This window comes from Helicoverpa armigera, chromosome 30, assembly GCF_030705265.1.
Source record: "Helicoverpa armigera isolate CAAS_96S chromosome 30, ASM3070526v1, whole genome shotgun sequence".
NCBI classification, from domain to species: domain Eukaryota; kingdom Metazoa; phylum Arthropoda; class Insecta; order Lepidoptera; family Noctuidae; genus Helicoverpa; species Helicoverpa armigera.
This window is the reverse complement of record NC_087149.1, coordinates 5,234,040-5,254,457: the sequence shown is the minus strand read 5'-3', so window position 1 is coordinate 5,254,457 and position 20,418 is coordinate 5,234,040. Positions and strand designations below refer to the sequence as shown.

Below are 20,418 nucleotides of genomic sequence, written 5' to 3'. Positions count from 1 at the left end.
TGCTCATATTCTGTATTTTCTTTTCTCTCTTCTTCACAATCCCAACGCTCCAAATTATCTTAAGGAACGCTTTGAGTTCCTTGTTCCTAGAGGCAAACCCTGTCGCTCCTCTTCATCTCTTCTACTCCGTGTCCCTCCTCATACTTCGAGCCGTTATGATGGATCCTTCACTGTTCGCGCTGTGAGGCTTTGGAACGCTCTGCCTCACAGTATACGTGACAGCACATCGTTAGATGTCTTCAAGAGACGAATTAAAGAACATTTCCTGTCAACATGACCTTATTTGTATGTATGTATTTATTTATTTATTATATTTTATGTTTTATTTATAGGTATATATTTTATGTTATGTAGTTTTATCTGTCTTTTGTTTAATGTTGTGCACTTTTTAATTTTCTCTTCCCTATCGCATCTCTCTATCGCTCTAAGGTTTGCTGTTAGAGAACCCAGTTCTGGGTTAAGCTCGCCTTTGTAATGTCTTCTCTGTGTTGTGTGTATTTTTATATGTTTTTGTGTACAATAAAGAATATAGTGTAGCTTTCCAATGGTGAAACAATTTTTCTAATCGGATGTTGTTTTGGAGCCTTTGGTTCAAACAAAAAAATGTTTCCTCTTTATTATATTGTTACCATAGACATAGTGTCTTGCGTGAGGGAGACAACGCAACGCGAATGCTATTGCGAAGCGATGCGTATTTCATGCGTGTTCCAGGCTATGTACCACGTGCGCCCGAAATGTTCTTTGCTGTGTGTGTTCAATTTTATTTCATGACTAGCTTCCGCTCGCGGTTTAACCCGTGTTATAACTGCTTCCCATAGCCAGATGGTAACAAAATCCTATGTCTTTTTCCCGGGTCTAAGCTACATCCCCTCTAACTTCCAGCTTAAACGGTCCAGCTATTCACGCGTGATGGTGGCGTGACCAAGGGATATAGAGATTATTTTGTATGTACGAGTATATAATATAGATTTGGGAAAATCTTAATAGCATTTATGTATGACATCTGACAATACAAGAGGAAAAAAAGTGGCATTGGAAACCGCAAAGCTATGTGGAAAATGGCTGTCATGGTATGCGCATGTGATACGAAGGAATGAGAGTCATGTTGTGAGGAAGGTGATGAGCATGAATGTGGATAGATATAGTATAAGGGGATGACCAGAGCCTCAATGCAGCTGTTACTACAGATATCATAACATATCATACCTTTTATTGTATTCCATAATGTACATTAAGTGGAAAATATAAAATGATATGATATAGACCCTGATGGGCACAGCAAAATAATTAGAAGAGATTATCTATAATATACATTTGAATTACATATCTAACCTACTGTTAATTCAGTATCAAAATTGCTTTTTTTATTCTCATACAAACTATTCCAGCTTTTTAATATCAAACATTATTTTAATAAATGAATTCGTCCACAAATTTTCAAACATACACGAATACACGACAAAATATCGTCAACGTAAATACGACTTTAAAGTCCTATAAAATAAGGACTACATATAGGTAACTGCATTCTAGAATGTTCCATTGAATATTGATCGTGACCTGCGCAGTGCAGTTAGAGCTTTCTAGACCAGACTTCCCTTTGTCTGAGTATCCAGTGCGCCGCCCGACGTCTGCCGTGCAAGAAGAGTGCATCGACAAAACTGCAACCTTTGGAAAAGATGAAGGTGAGTCTGAATTTATTTTAATCATCTCACCATCTTAACCTTTTACCAAATATGTTGGGGTCGGCTTCCTGTCTAACCGGATACAGCTGAGTACCAGTGTGCCACAAGGAGCGACTGCCTTATCTGACCTCCTCAACCCAGTTACCCGGGCAACCCAATACCCCATGATAAGCACAATTGTCAGACTTTATCGTGCCCTAATTGTATCTGGTTGTGAAGTGTTGTCTATCTAAATGCTATTTATCATACTTTTCCTTTATATTGGGGTAACATTCATCGCAAGGGATCTTGGAGAAAGGGCGTGTCCCGTCTATAGAAATGGGGCCGTCTTATCTTAGGGTGGAATTCCATTATCATTGAGGGGGACAAAAGCTATTGTATGGACCAATAGAAATCTTATATTTTCGCTTTCATTGAAGCTATATAGTGTCGTCTCCCTCTTTTACTTAGGTTGGTCCTTTTCTAACCCGTGTTAGATAAATAATTCTTTGTAAGTCAGTTAAACTCCTCCCTTTTTTTAGACAGCAGCTATTCAATTTTAACAAAAATGTTTTTATATGTTTCAGGTCGAGGAGGAGGAGGAGGTCTTGGTCTTTCGAAACGTCTAAGATGCCTCTTGATCTACAGCCTCGCATTTTCTACTCAGTTACGGTACGTACGTATGTCATGCATTCATCATAATATTATTTTCAATTTAAAGTGAATAGGGAAACCAATTTTTAAGTTTATTTTTTTGTCATTCTAACACATATTTTTTATATGTTTCAGCTCGCATTCTCTCCACACGCGGCGTTGCTCCGGCACGTGGCTCGCGGCGCCACTTGAGCGCGCTGCGACGGGGCGCAAGTGGCGCCACCAACACCTGAAGCGCCAAAGTCAACCTCACCTGCACGCGGCGCGCCCTGCTCACACCGACGAGGCTCTGACGACTGCCTGACCTCTCATTATGAAATTGAGAAGATCTTTTATAAGCCTTTTCAACTTCATATTGAGAGACTATCAGGATTTTCTTTTTGATATGTTTGATTTTGTTTGCACAAACTCTTCATTATTTTGTTGTAACAATACAAAGAATACAAACTTTGTATTCGCGTCAACAAATAATGATGAATTTGCGAATCGGTTTGCAAGAAAAGTTAATGACAGATCTACGGATATTTAGAGGAAAGATGCCATGGTATATTCTATAGTAATTAAGTAGGTTAAGATTTTTACTCTTATAGAAAATGTAAGAGAGTTTTCATTGTCACGATATTACAGTTTGTTAAGATATACGGGTAGATAATTATAATCTTTAGGTTAAGGAAGCGTTTTTGTTTTATTTTTGAACCCTACCTTATAGCTCCTTCGCTACTGAACCAATTAAGACTTCACTATCCCTGGATAATATGGTAAGTACCTAAATATTTCTGCCGGGGCTGCGGAATTGTTCGCGCGAGTTACCGCGGCAATGGTACATAAAAGGCCTACGGTGGAACACGACGGTTTTTAGTCAGTAGGAGTCTGACACTCCCTCACCGTTGCTAACCCACAGCGGGAGGGGTCATAGGTCAATAGAAAATGTGCCTACATTTTTTAACCAGATGCGGGAAGCAGTTTCATCAAAATGTGGGGAACCCGCTTGCGGAAGCAAGCATAAACTCGATTCAAATTGTTTTCTTGTCAGATAGGGCAGTCGCTCCTTGTGGCACACTAGTACTCAGCTGCATCTGGTTAAACTAGAAGCCTACCCCAACATAATTGCTTAAATAGCAGATGATGATTATTATTATTTTCTCGTAATCATTATTTTCATTAAGGAAGAAGCTACTTAATATCAGGATCAAAAGACCATGTTTCCATTCAGAAAGAACCACACCCAAAAAATATATTTTTTACTATTGAAACACAGTCAAAATTTTAATATTGCAACCACTGCATATCTGCAATGCGGATTCATCTGGTATTGATCGTGACCTGCGCAGTGCAGTTAGAGCTTTCTAGACCAGACTTCCCTTTGTCTGAGTATCCAGTGCGCCGCCCGACGTCTGCCGTGCAGCACGCGTGACTCGTTGAACACCTCGGAGTCCTGGTCTAAGACTAGGGCTCCAGGACTTCACAGGCCTAGACTAATAACTATTTAAGGTGAGTGATATAATGTGTGTGATTTATTTTAAGAAATCTGCCAGAAGTGACAAAAATATGAGATGTCCAAAATGGGCGTGGTTAGGTTCCGATCTATAACTTAACATTGAACAATTTTCGTAGAGGATGTTTGATGATGATGTATTAATTTCCACGTTACAGATCATCTAGTCGTGTTGCCGAGCCAACCATGGACTGGACCTTCGAGTTCCAGTCTATCATGGAGCTCTGGGACTTGCTGCAGCGCTTGAAAGAGCAAGGTACGTACTTGATTATTTTTTTCCAATACTACATGATTAACTTGATTTCTCTTTGGAATTGGTGAATCAACACATGACCCCACCCCTTGTGGGAGCAAAAACCCCCATGTTGTTAAACCCACCATGTTCCTTCTGTTGCCCATTATGTACCAGGGCCGCGGTAACTCGCGCGAACAATTGCGTTGTCTCAGCAGGCTAACCCTATTCTCTCTAGACTTTCTCCCACTACAGAAGGGCTTTAATTTTGTCAAAAGCAAGTTAAAGATTCTGTCCATTATCCTTCTATTTTTGCACGCATCTGAAACGTCATGGTATTCTGTTCCAGGAGCCGCGCAGTCAGACAGCGTGAACCATCCCCAGCAGCCGGCGGAGCACTGAACATGTCACTTTCAGCTTACACAAACTACTTACTTCTACTATCTAAGTAAGCAGTCTGTCAGAGCTGAAACTCGTTGCATTTTCCATGCTATTAACATGCTTTGCATATTAATAGTTTTGAAAATGCAATGTTCTAATCATGTGAGATGACTAAGGCAGGTGCGGATTCAATTGTCAGAGATCGTGAGGGCCAGTTTTTAAATCATCTTTCTTGCAAAAATCGGTCCTTCGGTCTTTACCTTTGGATCCGCGCCTGTACCCGCAATAGCATTCTAGTAAATTGAAATTAACGTGAGAGTAGCAACATTACAGTACAATATAACTATTGTAGTGAAGCTGCTCCTCACAAGGGGAGGGGAGGAGAGGGGTTCACAAGAGCATTAGTAATATAATACTCTTAACACTCTCATTTAGTTAAGTTCGTCAACACTCTTCTCCTCTCTGGTTTATAGGTAATAAGGTAAATATACTATAAGCTATTATCACAATGGTAACCTAAGACAACATTTAGTGGTATAATTTGAAGAACAGTTCCATACTCTCTTGATCAGTGGTGGTCAAGTAAGTTGATATTGTAGGTACTAAGTTATATTTAATCCACAATTAGTCTTAAGTTAATTATAATAAAAGTCATCTTGGTGATGATATGCTACGTGTACTTATAATCTATTAAATTTATAATTTTTAGGATAGGCATAGAGTTCGTTTTATTTCTAACATACCCTTTGATCTTGAGGATGACGACTTACTCCGTATTTCAATGACCGATCCATCCGTCATTCGAGATTGATATTGAACATAATTTATATGAAGAGAATGAGATTTAAACAACGGATGGACCAATGATTGTAATCTGCAGTAAGTTACAGCCTCGAAATCTATCTGCAAATCTTTGATTTATCAAACATTTGCCCACAATTGTGTGGACAGGCGTGGATAATATGACCACCAAGACAGGTTAAGTTATGGGTCCCATCAGTCCTGACGTGGTCAAAACTCATATTGATTCTACTTGGGTATCATCATCATCCTCGTGCCCTGCTTATCCCAATTTTGTTCGGGGTCGGCGCAGCATATTTTCTCCTTCCATTCTCTCCGTCATCTGATGATGTCTATCTGATGGTATGAGATGACGGTGGACAGAAGAGTATGAAAGAAAACAGGCTGCGCTGAACTCAAACAAAATGTTTAAAACAAGAAGTCCTGTACTGGGATCAGTTCTGAGTTCTGAGAGCCCTCTCCGGAATGCCGTTTGTCGCAAGAATTTATAACTCAAAGTAGATGAAGGTTGCTGGTAGCATCACCGAATACCATGCTGTGGACATGATCTGAAGACAGCTGGCTTAAATGAAGGATTGAAATACGACTTTAGATTAGAGTAGAAAGTATTAAAGGTATCTAGGGATTTCACACCTATGCGATTACCTGAAAACAGAGAGTAAGCTACTTTCGTTTTATGATTGGTATAAGAATTAGCTATTCCCCGTGGTATCGGATAAATATCATATCCTTTCTGAACCTCTAGACTTTCTGTGTACTTACGTGTCTTTTAAATCGTTACAGTAGGTACCTAGGGTAGGTGTGATAGCGAGACAGATAGACTGTTCGTGTGTGTATATTAGTACATGTTATTATATAAGAATATTCTGTAATTATGTTATATAAGTTAGGGTCAATAAAACAACAATTTACACAGATAGATTTAATAAAACAATGAAAAGTTTGAGCCAAAAGGAGACCTTTTTTTCACAACAATAAAAACTCATATAAAAAATACCACAATACAAAGACAAACTGAATACACTTATTCGCGCAAAGTTCCAACGAATCTATGAAATACCAGACTCGTTAAAAACACAAGCGCGATTTGACACGTACGAGAATTCTTCAGGAATTACTTGTACTTATTTTTGGCGTATTCAAGTAGCTCCTTCATCTCATTGAAAGTCTGGCGGAAGACCCGGTTCAGATCTTCTATCTCCTCAGGACTGTGAGGTTTCTTGATCATCTCGTGGAGATACTCCATGTATTTGTCCATGTCTTCCATGGATGGAGGAAGAGGCTGCGGCTCGGTGGCTCGGCCGCGAGGAACCACAGGCATGGGTCCTGATCCTGAAGCTCGGGGTCCTTCTTCTATCTCCCGGCTTGGAGGTCTCTCGAGGCGACGCTGGCGTTCGTCCTCGAAGCTTCTGGAATTATAGGAAAAAGCTGTTGAGTTGATATTTCTGAATTGGAAAAGATTAGGTGCTGATGCTGCTTCGGAAGGCACAGAAAGTTGGGGCGTGGTTATTAGGGGCTTTAGGCCAGACAGGCAGTCGTCTATGTAGAATATACGTTCTCAGATGCATCCAGTTAGTTTGGAAGCAGACATACATCCCAACATAGTTGAGAATAGGCTAGGCAGATGATGTTACTACTAGACAGTTATGTAAGAAGTCATCTCCTGTCCTCCCCCTCCCCCCGCCCAGCCAACACCTCCTACCCTATATATGTCCCCTTCTTAAATAAAACACTCGATTCACAAATAACATCCTTATTGCTATTGTCAAGTTTTGGGACACACCCAACACCCACCAGTTTGAACAAAGCCAGAAAGACCAGACCGCCCTAAGACGACCCACTGACCTAGACTTGGAAGACACCTATATCCATGTCAATATGCTAATTCGTCACTCCAATGCCCTCATCATCATCATCAGATCATATTTGATCCATATACTGCCCTGCCATGGGCGTGGTCACACCCAAACCCAACTACCACAAAAAAAAAAACTAATTTCAAAAATCGACCACCACTTCCAAACTTAAAAAACATTTAAAAACAGAACACACTCACTTGTTCCTTAGAACCCCCATTTTCAAAGCTGGTGGAACTGGCTGCAAAAAAAAATTCGCGACTTCGCTATACCAACACGTCAAAGTACGTTGACGGTAGGAATCGCACTAAGCGCATAAAGGAAGTCTAGGCTAGAAAATTCTATCTTACTGCGCAGGTCCCGATCAATAGAGGTGCAGTTTCGAGCCCCGGGAGTTTTGGCTGAATGTTGCAATCCTGCATGAGGGGGGTGCCAACTTTGAGAAAGAAGGCGATTATTATTTTGGCAATTATTTTTCTTGGGTGTTTTCGATTTTTGCAGATTTGGTGATTGAAAGACTATTATGCATCCGATTAAATATATACCCAGTTATGTAGCATTGGAACGTTGAGAACTTAATTTTCATGTACATATGTTTGCATGAACACACGCTAACCTTAGCAACTACTGAACATCGTCTGGTTTGAAAAATTCGTTCAATGTTACATAGCCCATTTAAAGAAGAATAATATACCTATGCATTTTTTGCTACTTCTTTAGGGGGCGAAATAATTTCCACAGGACGCAGGTGAAACTTCTGGCAGACGTTAGTTTTTCCATACGACCAAAGAAACGATGGATAGTTTGTGTGAAAGTCGATATGGTTAGAAAGAATTTTACTTGTGAGATAACGGCAGATAGAAGACTAGGAAGGAGAAAATATGCTGCGCCGACCACAGTTAAAATTGGGATAAGGGCAGGAGGATGATGATGATGTCGCTAGTTTTTCCATAAAATGCCCTTATTTACTCTTAGAATTCTCTATACTGTCTTTATAGAATATTTCAATAATTAGCACCCAAGAGATAAGTGCAGCCACGGGAAACACCTAGTATTGCATCCACTAAGAGGAATTGTACTGCGCAAGTCACAATCAATACATTTTGGGAGATTCATCTGCATTGCAGTTAATCAAAATATAGTCATAACAACGTATAAATCAGTTGAGTGTTGCTATGTCAAAAAGCAATGTTGCCAACCTGGAAAATTATAAAATATTTTTTTAAAACCTCCGTTCTAAAATGGACTAAATATAAAAATCTGATTTTAATACTGTAGAGAATACTAGCTGTACTCTACAGTTCCACCCGGATCCAAAATAACTAAACAAGGCACCCGATTAAAAAGTAGCCTATGCTATTTCTTCACTATCTTCCTTCTATTATCAGCTACTGCTATATTTCTTCCAAATATTTTCGGAATCTTAAAGACCTTCAATACCTGGTTTTTCAAAAGCTGTCACTTTGGTCCCTGTTCTCATTATCATTGATTCAGGATTCCAGCAGTTGCAATTGGGAAAGTATGGATTGTCCTATATAAACTACTGGAAAACAGCTTTTACTTTTGGTAGATTTTAGCCTAGCCATACTGGTTCTTCTTATCTAGTGAGCTGCAGGTTTAATCACCTAAGAAGCCCTAGTGTCAGAGTTTTCTCAAATCCGCCTGACGGCCTCTGGCGTGGGTTGTACCAACGACTGCTAAGACTACAGATATTATAGTAACAGTACATTTGAAAATCGTTCTGCCTTTGTTTTCTCTGGTATTAAGTCAGTTCCTACACACCTATCCTTAACATTGATGAAAATATTGTTCGATAAACTTAGCTCTGACCTTTTAGTGGGAAATCATCATATGACCATATCCTCCCGCTGTGGGTGCAGCGTGAGGGAGTGTCAGACTCTTACTGACTAAAACCCATCAGGTTCCTTCTGAATCCCTTCATATAGGTACCAGGGCTGCGGTTACTCGCGCGAACATTCCCACCGCCCCTGCGGACTCAGCACTAAGCTGATCTTCACTAATTTCTTCCCTTATTCTCCATTAAAGGTTTTCTAAAACCTCAGGTGCAATTTAAGACCAAAAATACCATAATAATAATAGATTCGATCCTGAGTATGGAGAACAAAATGATTAACGGAGGAGCGAGCCAAAATGCGGGTGTTCAAGTGACGAGGAACATTACCAGCCCCGCCCTTGCACGCCTTCTATGGAAGAATAAAATCACCAATCGATCAAGAACAATCTTTGACAGATTGGTTTTGATTTGACAAGGAACCCGAACGTCTCGTTAGTTCTAGTAACTGATCACGCCTACCGTACGTTGCTTGAGCTACAAGAAGGCGCCTGACCTACCTTCCTTATGGCATCTCCGCTATCTTTTCTTCCCCTGCAATCCAGAGATTATAAAATAAAACAAAAGACTGACGAAACATTTATTTGTATTAAGCGAAGAAGTGATATCGTGACATTAAAAACCCTCTTACATTTTCTATAAGAGTAAAAAGCTTAACCTACTTAATATCTATAGAATATACCATGGCATCTTTCCTCTAAATATCCGTAGATCTGTCATTAACTTTTCTTGCAAACTGAGTCACATACTCATCATTATCTATGTACTTGTTGACGCGAATACAAAGTTTCTATTCTTTGTATTGTTATGTACATCAACTAAGCAATGATGAGTTTGTGCAAACAAAATCCAACATATCAAAAAGAAAATCCTGACGGTCTCTTAATATGAAGTTGAAAAGCCTTAAAGATCTTCTCAATTTCATAATGAGAGGTCAGACAGTCGTCAGAGCCTCGTCGATGTGAGCAGGGCGCGCCGCGTGCAGGTGAGGTTGACTTTGGCGCTTCAGGTGTTGGTGGCGCCACTTGCGCCCCGTCGCAGCGCGCTCAAGTGGCGCCGCGTGCCACGTGCCGGAGCAACGCCACGTGTGGAGAGAATGCGAGCTGGAATATATAAAAAATATGTATTAGAAGGGCCAAAAAATAAACTTTGAAGTAGACTTTCCCATTCAAAAGAATATTATGACGAATACATTAAATACGTACCATTATTGAGTGCGAATTGTGAGACTGTAGATCAAGAGGCATCTTAGGCAATTCGAGAGACCAATATCTCCTTTACATGGTGACCTGAAATATATAAAAATAAAAAGTAAGAAACCAGGGTCCAAAAAGCCGCGGTCAATCCAATAAGTCCAAATTATCTAACACGGGGCACACCAAAAAAAATAAGAGAGGGAACACTATATAACTTCAATGAAGGCGAAAATACAAGTTTTCTATTGGTCCATACAATAGCTTTTGTCCCCCTCAATGATAATGGAATTCCACCCTAAGATATATTTCACGGCCCCATTTCTAAGGGACACGCCCTTTCTCTAAGATCCCTTGCGATGAATTGTTACCCCAATGCAAAGAAAAATATAATAAATAGTATTTAGATAGATAACACTTTCCTACCAGAGACGATTAGGGCACGATAAACTGTAGGTCCCGGCTGTCATTAAACATCTTTGGCAGTCGTTACGGGTAGTCAGAAGCCAGTAACACCAGTCTTACCTAGAGATATTGGGTTGCCCGGGTAACTGGGTTGAGGAGGTCAGATAGACAGCCGCTTCTTTTAAAACACTGGTACTCAGTTGCATCCAGTTAGACTGGAAGCCGACCCCAACATAGTTGGGAAAAGGCTAGGCAGATAATGAGATAATTAAAAGAAAAGACTCACCTTCATCTTTTCCAAAGTTTTGTGGATGCACCCTCCTTACACGGCAGACGTCGGGCGACGCACTGGATACTCAGACAAAGGGAAGTCTGGTCTAGAAAGCTCTAACTGCACTGCGCAGGTCACGATCAATACCAGATGAACATTCTAGAATGCAGTTGAATATAGGACAAAATGTTGCAACACTTTAAATTGTATGTGTCTTAACTTTAGCGAACAAATTGGAAGCTGTCTTTGATGTTTAACCAAATGATGACTTTATAGGCAAAAACATACATATTAAGATACCTTTTTGATGCAGTTTTATTTGTATCTTAGTCATGAATTATGTACTAGCTTTGCCACATAGACCATTTCATCAACCGGAGACGCCATGCCATTTCTTACCGTCTGCCAAAATTAACGCCGTTCATATAATACACAACAGGTATCTGTGGAGATCTAAGGGGGAGGCCTATGTTCAGCAGTGAGCGTCCTATGGCTGAGATGATGATGATGATGATATGATACTTATGAGTTGTGTGTCTAGTTATGTTACAACGATATGATAGATAATTTGTCAGTGGGATCACTATTTGTCAATTAAATTGGCAGACTTTTTCGCGTAGGGTTTGTCTTGCCCTCATGGCAGCTCCGGCTTTTTAAATGCTCTAAGCTTGGTTTTTAAGCTTTAAGCCAAGGCCCATGGTTTTTCACGAATCGCATCTCATCTCCGTGTGAGAAGAGGCCTGTGCACAGCAGTGTGACGATAAAATGGATGTAACAGTAACAGTAACAGATTGGCAGTCACTTCTTCGATGGCAATCCGATACGACCGGAAAGAGATCAGGCGCAGGACCGACATTTACATGCTCTCCGATGCACGGGTGAATTAATCACCAACTTCCAGACTATGGGCTGCTTTGTGAAAGTTTAAGAAAACCCACAAAGCGATTTCGGTCCGACCCGTGAGATCTCGTGCTCAGCAGCCGCGCTTGCGACAGCTAAACCAACGAGGCAGTTACCGCAAATAAAATAGGGAAAAGGGTAGGAGGATAAGATGGAAATAAGAGTTTAGGAAGTAAACCAAATAGGACATTAAAACGCTGTGATTACACATTAATTTATTCTTATGTAAGTAAACGTCCATTGTATCTAATTACATTGTATTGAAGTGAACTATTTCTGAAATAAAGACAACAGTAGCTTTTTTTATAAAATTCGTTAACCTATTCAAGCATTTACAAGATTTGAAATATTTATCATGGTATATGACAGAGAGGAGAAGAGTGTTGACGAACTTAACTAAATGAGAGTGTTAAGAGTACCAGCAATGTGTCGCACATTACTAATGCTCTTGTGAACCCCTCTTCTCCCCTCCCCTTGCGAGGAGTAGCTTCACTACAATAGTTATATTGTACTGTAATGTTGCAACTCTCACATAAGATTAAAATGAAGTAGAATGTTGTTACGGGTGCAGGCGCGGATCCAAAAATAAAGACCGAAGGACCAATATTTGCAAGAAAGGTGATTTAAAAATTGGTCCTCACGATCTCTTACAATTGAATCCGCGCCTACCTTAGTCATCTCATATGATTACAACATTGCATTTTCAAAACTATTAATATGCAAAGCATGTTAATAGCATGGAAAATGCAACGTGTTTCAGCTCTGACAGACTGCTTACTTAGATAGTAGAAGTAAGTAGTTTGTGTAAGCTGAAAGTGACATGTTCAGTGCTCCGCCGGCTGCTGGGGATGGTTCACGCTGTCTGACTGCGCGGCTCCTGGAACAGAATACCATGACGTTTCAGAAGCGTGCAAAAATAGAAGGACAATGGACAGAATCTTTAACTTGCTTTTGACAATCTATAAGCCTTTCTGTAGTGAGAGAAAGTCTAGAGAGAATAGGGATACAAGATTGTTCGTGCAAGTTACTACGGCACTGGTACACAAAGGGCTACAGAAGGAACATGGTGGGTTTAACTCGGTAAGTCCCACTGCACCCACAAGGGGAGGGGTCACCTGTTGATTCACCAACTCCAAAGAGAAATCAAGTTAAAAATGTAGTATTGTAGAAAAACAATCAAGTACGTACCTTGTTCTTTCAAGCGCTGCAGCAAGTCCCAGAGCTCCATGATAGACTGGAACTCGAAGGTCCAGTCCATGGTTGGCTTAGCACAATACAACTAGACGATCTGTAACGTAAAAAAATCGAATATTAATACTCATCTTCAAACATCCTCCAAAATAATAATAAAATATTAAATAAATTATAGAACCTAACTTAGCCACACCCATTTTGGTCATCTCATATTTTTAACACTTCTGGCAGACTTCTTAAAATATACAAAAGAGAATAACACTTACCTTCCCCATTAGTACTACTTAATTAATCTAAGCCTAAGGTTTGAAGTCCTAGAGCCCTAGTCTTAGACAAGGGGCCCTGAGGACCTCAAAGGAGTGACACGACTAATACTTCCCGATATCTACGACGCACTGGATACTCAGATAAAGGATGCCTGGTCCAGAATGCTGTGACTGCACTGCGCAGGTCACGATCAATACCAGATGAATCCGCATTGCAGATATGCAGTGGTTGCAATATTAAAATTTGGACTGTGTTTTCATCGTGAAAAATACATTTGATTTGCATGATATTCTCGTTACAGGTCTTGATCTTTATTTTATGATCTTCTTGAGACATAATGTTAACATAATTGTTTTAGCCTGCTTTGCTCCGCTGAGTTTGATTGCACCACTTCTTCATCCAAACAAAAACACATAGCCCATGCCCTATAATCTTATTTACCACCAGTATGTACTCAAACCCTTTCTACTCTCACACTTCCTATTGTATACTCCGTTATTCCTTATACACTTTCTGGATAAATGTACTCCCCTTATGTAGTACTCCTGTGTACTTTTTTATGTATACTCCCCTATATACTCCTTTATCTACTTCCCTATATTATTGACCCTTACTTACTGCCTTCTCTACTGCTTTATCTACTACCCTATATTGTCCCTTACTTACTGCCCCCTCTACTTCCTTAACTACCACCCTAAGTATTCTCTTATCTACTACCTTATGTACTCCCTTATATTCTTATTCTATTTACCCCCTTAAGTACTCCCTGAGAATATAACTCACACAGTCTTCTGATAACCAAAGATGTTCTAATGACAACCAAGACCCATCAATTTAACGTGACTTCTAAAACAGCTGGGAATGAACTTTTTATGTCACCAAGCATTGCTGAATCTTAGGATCGATGGACCATATTCTATCTATCTTTATATATTAAATACTGGATAGATAGATAGAATATTGGAAACATCTATTGGAGCATCGAGCAATTGCGTAGATAATGAGGAATTCAAGAAATGAAAACCAAACTTCCCTTAACTAATTTTTTATTATTAATAATTATTATATTCATGATGACGTCCATTGTACCTTAACCTAGAAATTATGTACTGTGGGTTGAAAATCAACTAAATAAAAATGAAATAATAATACTTGACCACCACTGATCAATAGATTACTTATTACCTAAAAACAGAGAGGAGAAGATTGGTTGACGAACTTAACTAAATGATTGTGGTAAGAGTACCAGCAATGTGTCGCACATTACTAATGCTCTTGTGAACCCCTCTTCTCCCCTCCCCTTGTGAGGAGTAGCATCACCACAATAATATACTATAATGTTGCTACACTCACGTTCAAACCTCTCGGCGCGGATCCAAGTGCCAGGATCAAAGAACCAATTTTTCAAAAAGAGTAGATGAAAAAATTGGTCCTTATGGTCGCTGCTTGTCAAATCCGCGCCTACCGTAGTCACCTTACAAGATGACTACGAACACCACACATTTTCAGAACGCCATTAACATGCAAGGAAGAACATAACAAGTTATGTTGTTCAAAGCATGTTAATAGCTTAGAAAATGCAATCCCCTTCAGTTGTAGACACTTGACACACAGTTTCATCTCTCACGCGACGCATGAGAGGTGGAACCGGTATCCTCAGTGCTGAACTGGAGGCAGCTGGTCAGCAGACGGAGATGGAAGTCGCTGCTGTCCACGAGAGACCTGGAACAGAACACCAGAACAGTTCAAAGACAAGTTATAAAACTTTAGGTATGAAAGTAGGGGGAGGGACAATAGAAAGCCACGCCCTATCCGGGATTCTTGATTATTTGATAGATTTACCGCGGTCAAGAAAGACAAAGGAACTTAATTGACTATCTTATCAACCTTACCCCACCCCTCTCACGCCCTGACCCTCCCACCATCCTTCAAAGAATAGCCACGCCCTTCCCCAAAACTCTTAGCATAGATATTATATCTCCCGCAAGCGGGTGAGTCATACTTATTTGTGTAAATGTTTAGGCACATTGTCTTTGTGTGTTGTTCACTACTGAGCGCCGCATACAAAGAAAATATGCATGTACATTTACACATACAAGTATACCTCACCCGCTTTCAAACAGAAACAGTGGTTAATGACTACATCACATACATACCTTGATGGTAAAGTCTGAGGCTGCGGGATGCAGAGCTCGGTCCCCTGGTGGCGTCAGGATCCAACTCGTCAGGAGCGGCGGCTGCAAGCTCGGATCAGCAGCCTCCGGCGACGAGTGGAGAAGCTGTTTCACCACCAGGGACCTGGAAACCAAACGAGACATCATTAAAACAAGACATCATTAGAACCACACCCCTTTTTCCAACACACCCAATTTGAGGACCCCTAGTATTTAATTTAAATGCAAGAAAATTAGAAATAGGGCAGATATTGAAAAGTTTACCCGTATCTGAGAAGCTGAGAAACCCCTGATACTCTAGAGCTCCGGAGGGCGGCGCCCCAACAGATGTTCGAAGGGACACGTCATGCACGGCAGACGTCGAGCGGCGCACTGAAGACTCAGACAAAGGGAAGTCTGGTCTAGAAAGCTCTAACAGCACTGCGCAGGTCACGATCAATACTAAATGGAACATTCTAGAATGCAGTTCAAATAGGTCATAGTGTTGCAACAGGTAATATTTTAAAACCGGATGCAGGTGAGTACCATTGAAACTCGATTGGAATTCTCACTCAGTCCGAGTTGGTTATCTCATATGATGGTTCCAGTAGTAAAAGATGTTCAGCATTGAATGGTGACAGGTAAGAGCGCGCACACACTACAAACTTTTAGTCGGCCAACAGTTGCTTTGGGCTCATAAATCAGTATGAAGACGAATGGAAGTACACACGTAACAACGATCAGGTATGTCTTCGGGATCAGACTAAACTTTTTGATTGAATTCACGATAAGAACGATTAGAACGCCCACAAAAAGTTTGTAGTGTGCGCGATCTAGATGAGGTGTGAATGTGAGGTCTAGAAGCATGTCCGGGGCTGCGGGTTGTTCGAAAGAGATACCGCGGCGCTGGTACATAAAAGGCCTATGACGGAACACGACGGGTTTTAGTCAGTAAGAGTCTGACACTCCCTCACCGCTGCTAACCCACAGCGGGAGGGGTCATTTGATGATTTTTGACGTCGTTAAAAAAAAACGTCTAGAAGCATGTAGCTTTTGACACTTCTTAAAAAATATATTACCTCTATCTGTCTAATAACGCTATAAAACTGAGGATTTAGTTTGAACGCGCAAATCTCAGCGGGTACTGGGTCGATTTGAAAAATTATTTCAATTATAGCTAATTTATCGCAAAAGGCTGGAAAATTGATTTCACGTGACGCCGGCGAAACGTATGCACTTTTTTAGGTGGTATTTGGTCAGTGGGTCAACTTAGGGGCTAAAATAAATAAAAATAAAAGGCTTACAAACAAATCCTACACACATTTTACTGATATATCATTGAAAGATCTTCAGGGCATGGCCAGACAGTCGTCAGAGCCTCGTCGGTGTGAGCAGGGCGCGCCGCGTGCAGGTGAGGTTGACTTTGGCGCTTCAGGTGTTGGTGGCGCCACTTGCGCCCCGTCGCAGCGCGCTCAAGTGGCGCCGCGTGCCACGTGGATACCGGATGCTGCCAACGCCCTGCGTCACATTTAGAGACGATTGTAAAGACAGCAGGAATTTTCTGTTAAATATGATGAAAGAAAACATACATTATTTTAGTATTTATTGATTACTAGCGACCCGTCGCGGCTTCCCACGGGATAACAGTATTTCCCCACAATTTAATGGATGTTATTATACATATAACTTTCCTCTTGAATCACTCTATCTATAAATAAAACTCATCAAAATCCGTTGCGTAGTTTTACACATTTTAGCAGACATAGGGATATAGCGACAGTCAGAATATAGTCTACGCTTCTTGGGGATAGTCTAGCTTCCGAGCAGGGAATTTTTTCAAATCGATTCATACGAACAAACAATATAATGTATTGTTAAATTGTAATGTAACTTTGTAATGTAAAGTGTAATAAATTGTAATTATTTAATTTATTGTAGTACCTAGTATTTTGTAATGTAAAAAAGAGTTACAGAACCCTTGAGTTTGTTGCGGCGTTTCTTCTCAGGGATCAGTCAGTTAGGAAATGCCGACCCCAGCGTTCTTAAAATGACGTGTAAAAGTGATGTAATGTCCAACTTGCAAAATTAAACAATTTCATTTGTAAATTGTAATGTACAAATTCCTTATTGACCGATCGACCCGCACTTCTGTTATTTAACCACGAGCTCCCTGGCAAGAAATAATATATTCCCAGGGTATTTTTAGGGAGGAGTCTTAAACAATTTAATGGGTTTTCCACCCCTTATATTCACGGCTGCGCATGCCGGTTTTAACCAATGAGAAACTTACGTCATACTTTATCGATCTTACTGACAATGGGTCACGCCCCTTACATAATATGTTACCTACTTTTTTTTATCGACGACAAAAATCATCAAATGCCCCCTCCAGCTGTGGGTTAGCAGCGGTGAGGGAGTGTCAGACTCTTACTGACTAAAAACCGTCGTGTTCCGTCGTAGGTCTTTTATGTACCAGGGCCGCGGTAACTTTTTCGAACAATCCCGTAGCCCCGGCAGACCTTGGCCCTGCTGGGCCCCGCTGGGGTATATGTTACCTACTTGTCATGAACTTTTTTCGTCAAATGATGAAGAATTTTGGCAGTCGTTACGGGTAGTCAGAAGCCAGTAAGTCTGTCACCAGTCTTACCAAGGGGTATTGGGTTGCCCGGGTGACTGGGTTGAGGAGGTCAGATAGGCAGTCGCTCCTTGTGGCACACTGGTACTCAGCTGCATCCGGTTAGACTGGAAGCCGACCCCAACATAGTTGAGAAAGGGCTAGGCAGAGTTGAGCCCGAGCTTTAACAAAAATTACCAACTTATGATACGACGTTTCGTAAGAACCTGTAATACCATGTCTATATAAAACAAAAACCTTTGACTTTGATGAACAAAGGAAATATAAAGGGCGTTGCCCTGGATACTCAGACAAAGGAAATCTCTTCTAGAAAGCTCTAACTGCACTGCGCAGGTCACGATCAATACCAGATGAGATTTATAATAATACAGGGTGTGTCGTTCACAATCACATTAAATCCTATCGCATATACTTTATGATATTCTATGGCAAATTGTAAAAAAATAACCAAATCCATTCAGTGGTTTGGCCACAGGAGTCATTTTTCGTTTACATAATTTACAACATCATGTGTAAAGCAGAGATAAAGTTAGGAGTTTGGAATGTTTTGACCATTTGACAGCTGTCAGTTTTCTAAGACTACTTTGTTTGAAAAATTTGTTTATTTTTTATGTTTATGTATTTTATTGTTTTCATTGTGCTAATCGACATAACATTAACCAGTATATTAATGTTTTTTATTTAATGTGATTAGGTACGACACTCCCCGTATAATAATATACCTACGTGGTATGCAATATATACCTTATGTACTAGCCCGTGGTTTCTCTCGCGTCCCGTGGGAAACTGCTCTAGCCTATGTTACTCGGGAAGAGTGAAGCTTTCCAACAGTGAAAGAGTTTTTCAAATTGGTTCAGTACTTTTGAAGCCGTTATTTCGTATTTATTCCAAAAGTTAGTCTGTAAATTATAAAAACCAGCCTGCTACTCTATAAAGCTGAAGAATTTGTTTGTTTGTTTGGACGCACTAATTTTAGAAACTACTGGTCGGATTTGAAAAATTCTTTCAGTGTTAGATAGCCTATTTATCGAGGAAGGCTATAGGCTACTTTTTATCCCAGTACGGGCAGTATTTCCCACGTGACGCGGGTGAAACCGCTGACAGAAGCTAGTCTTCTTATATTTTGGGTGGGGCTGACACCAGAGCCTACAATGAAGACTTAGAATATAATGAATAAAGAAAATATAAAGGGTGGTGCCCTGGATACACAGACAAAGGATGCCTGGTCCAGAAAGCTGTAACTGCACTGCGCAGGTCACGATCAATACCAGATGAGATACGCATTATGTAATTCCTTATGTACTTTTTACTAGCTATTTTACCCACTGATAAAATATAACGTAGGTCCTTTCTAAGGACACCAATGACTGTGTTTCGGATGGCACGTTTAATTGTAGGTCCCGGCAGTCTAACCAAGGGGTATTGGTATTGGGTTGCCTGAGTAACTGGGTTGGGAGGGTCAGATAGGGCAGTCGCTCCTTGCAAAGTACTGATACTCAGCTACATCCGGTTAGACTGGAAACCGACCTACATAGTTGGGAAAAAGGGCTCGGAGGATGATGATGATGTCCTTTCTTAGGATTTAGACTAGTTAGCTGTGTATTTTTAATCGGTTCGACATTTTGGGGTGAAAGCGTGAGGGATAGATTGAGTCAGGTACTTTCGCATTTTTAATATTTGTAAGAACAAAATTATCCTGGTTCTTATAAGAACCTTTTGAACTTACAAAGACAAAGGGAAGTCTGGTCTAGAAAGTTCTAACTGCACTGCGCAGGTCACGATCAATACCAGATGAGATTATACCCGTATTATGTAATTCCTTATGTATTTTTTCTATAAGTACGCATTATGTAATTCCTTTTGCTATTTTACCCACGTTCTGGGAGAATCAATAACCGCAATCTGATACAAGAGGAATTCATCATTAACAAATGATTTTTTTTATTTAATTTTATCAGGGCGGTGCCCGGGATACTCAGACAAAGGATGCCTGGTCCAGAAAGTTCTAACAGCACTGCGCAGGTCACGATCAATACCAGATGAGATATATTATAGGTACCACCTTTGAGACCCCGCTCACTAAACTTATTATCAATACAACGAATGAGTTGCACCATTTAATTATAACGATACAAAAACCATAACCAGCGGTGAAAAGACCGCCCATTGGTCAAATCAGCTATTTAACAAATAAAACTGGTTCTATTAAAAGTAGATAGTTACTTCAATGAAATCCGAAATCCCTTTGAGTGTTTTAGAAACCCTATTCCTTCACTCTCAAAACCCGATGGGACGGCAATCCGACACGACCGGAAAGAGATCAGTCGCAGGACCGACATTTACGTGCTCTCCGATGCACGGGTGAATCAATCACCAACTTCCAGACTAGGGGCTGCTTTGTGAAAGTTTAAGAAAACCCACAAAGCGATTTCAGCCCGACCCGGGAATCGAACCCGAGACCTGGA

General features: G+C 40.5%; 1 protein-coding gene and 5 long non-coding RNA genes across 6 annotated transcripts; 2 read left to right on the top strand and 4 right to left on the bottom strand.

Moving 5' to 3' along the window:
- The first annotated feature begins 2,286 nt into the window (after positions 1 to 2,286).
- Positions 2,287 to 2,993, top strand: LOC110382970 (uncharacterized). The gene is made up of 2 exons (XR_007511922.2): positions 2,287 to 2,336; positions 2,454 to 2,993. It is a non-coding gene; the product is annotated as an uncharacterized LOC110382970 (long non-coding RNA).
- Positions 2,994 to 3,657: 664 nt separating this feature from the next.
- LOC126056215 (uncharacterized) lies at positions 3,658 to 5,143 on the top strand. The gene is made up of 3 exons (XR_010278018.1): positions 3,658 to 3,809; positions 3,972 to 4,069; positions 4,395 to 5,143. It is a non-coding gene; the product is annotated as an uncharacterized LOC126056215 (long non-coding RNA).
- Positions 5,144 to 6,134: 991 nt separating this feature from the next.
- Positions 6,135 to 7,443, bottom strand: LOC110382967 (uncharacterized). Its single transcript, XM_021343674.3, has 2 exons — positions 7,284 to 7,443; positions 6,135 to 6,636 (listed from the first exon to the last, which is right to left on the bottom strand). Exons 1-2 carry the CDS (start codon positions 7,301 to 7,303, stop codon positions 6,342 to 6,344), a joined length of 315 nt encoding a protein of 104 aa, XP_021199349.3. The 5' UTR covers positions 7,304 to 7,443; the 3' UTR covers positions 6,135 to 6,341.
- A 2,377-nt stretch (positions 7,444 to 9,820) lies between these two features.
- Positions 9,821 to 10,949, bottom strand: LOC135119166 (uncharacterized). The gene is made up of 3 exons (XR_010278020.1): positions 10,820 to 10,949; positions 10,141 to 10,224; positions 9,821 to 10,038 (listed from the first exon to the last, which is right to left on the bottom strand). It is a non-coding gene; the product is annotated as an uncharacterized LOC135119166 (long non-coding RNA).
- Positions 10,950 to 11,906: 957 nt separating this feature from the next.
- LOC135119164 (uncharacterized) lies at positions 11,907 to 13,325 on the bottom strand. The gene is made up of 3 exons (XR_010278017.1): positions 13,165 to 13,325; positions 12,893 to 12,992; positions 11,907 to 12,581 (listed from the first exon to the last, which is right to left on the bottom strand). It is a non-coding gene; the product is annotated as an uncharacterized LOC135119164 (long non-coding RNA).
- An 869-nt stretch (positions 13,326 to 14,194) lies between these two features.
- Positions 14,195 to 15,762, bottom strand: LOC135119163 (uncharacterized). The gene is made up of 3 exons (XR_010278016.1): positions 15,604 to 15,762; positions 15,322 to 15,463; positions 14,195 to 14,887 (listed from the first exon to the last, which is right to left on the bottom strand). It is a non-coding gene; the product is annotated as an uncharacterized LOC135119163 (long non-coding RNA).
- Between the last annotated feature and the right edge of the window lie 4,656 nt (positions 15,763 to 20,418).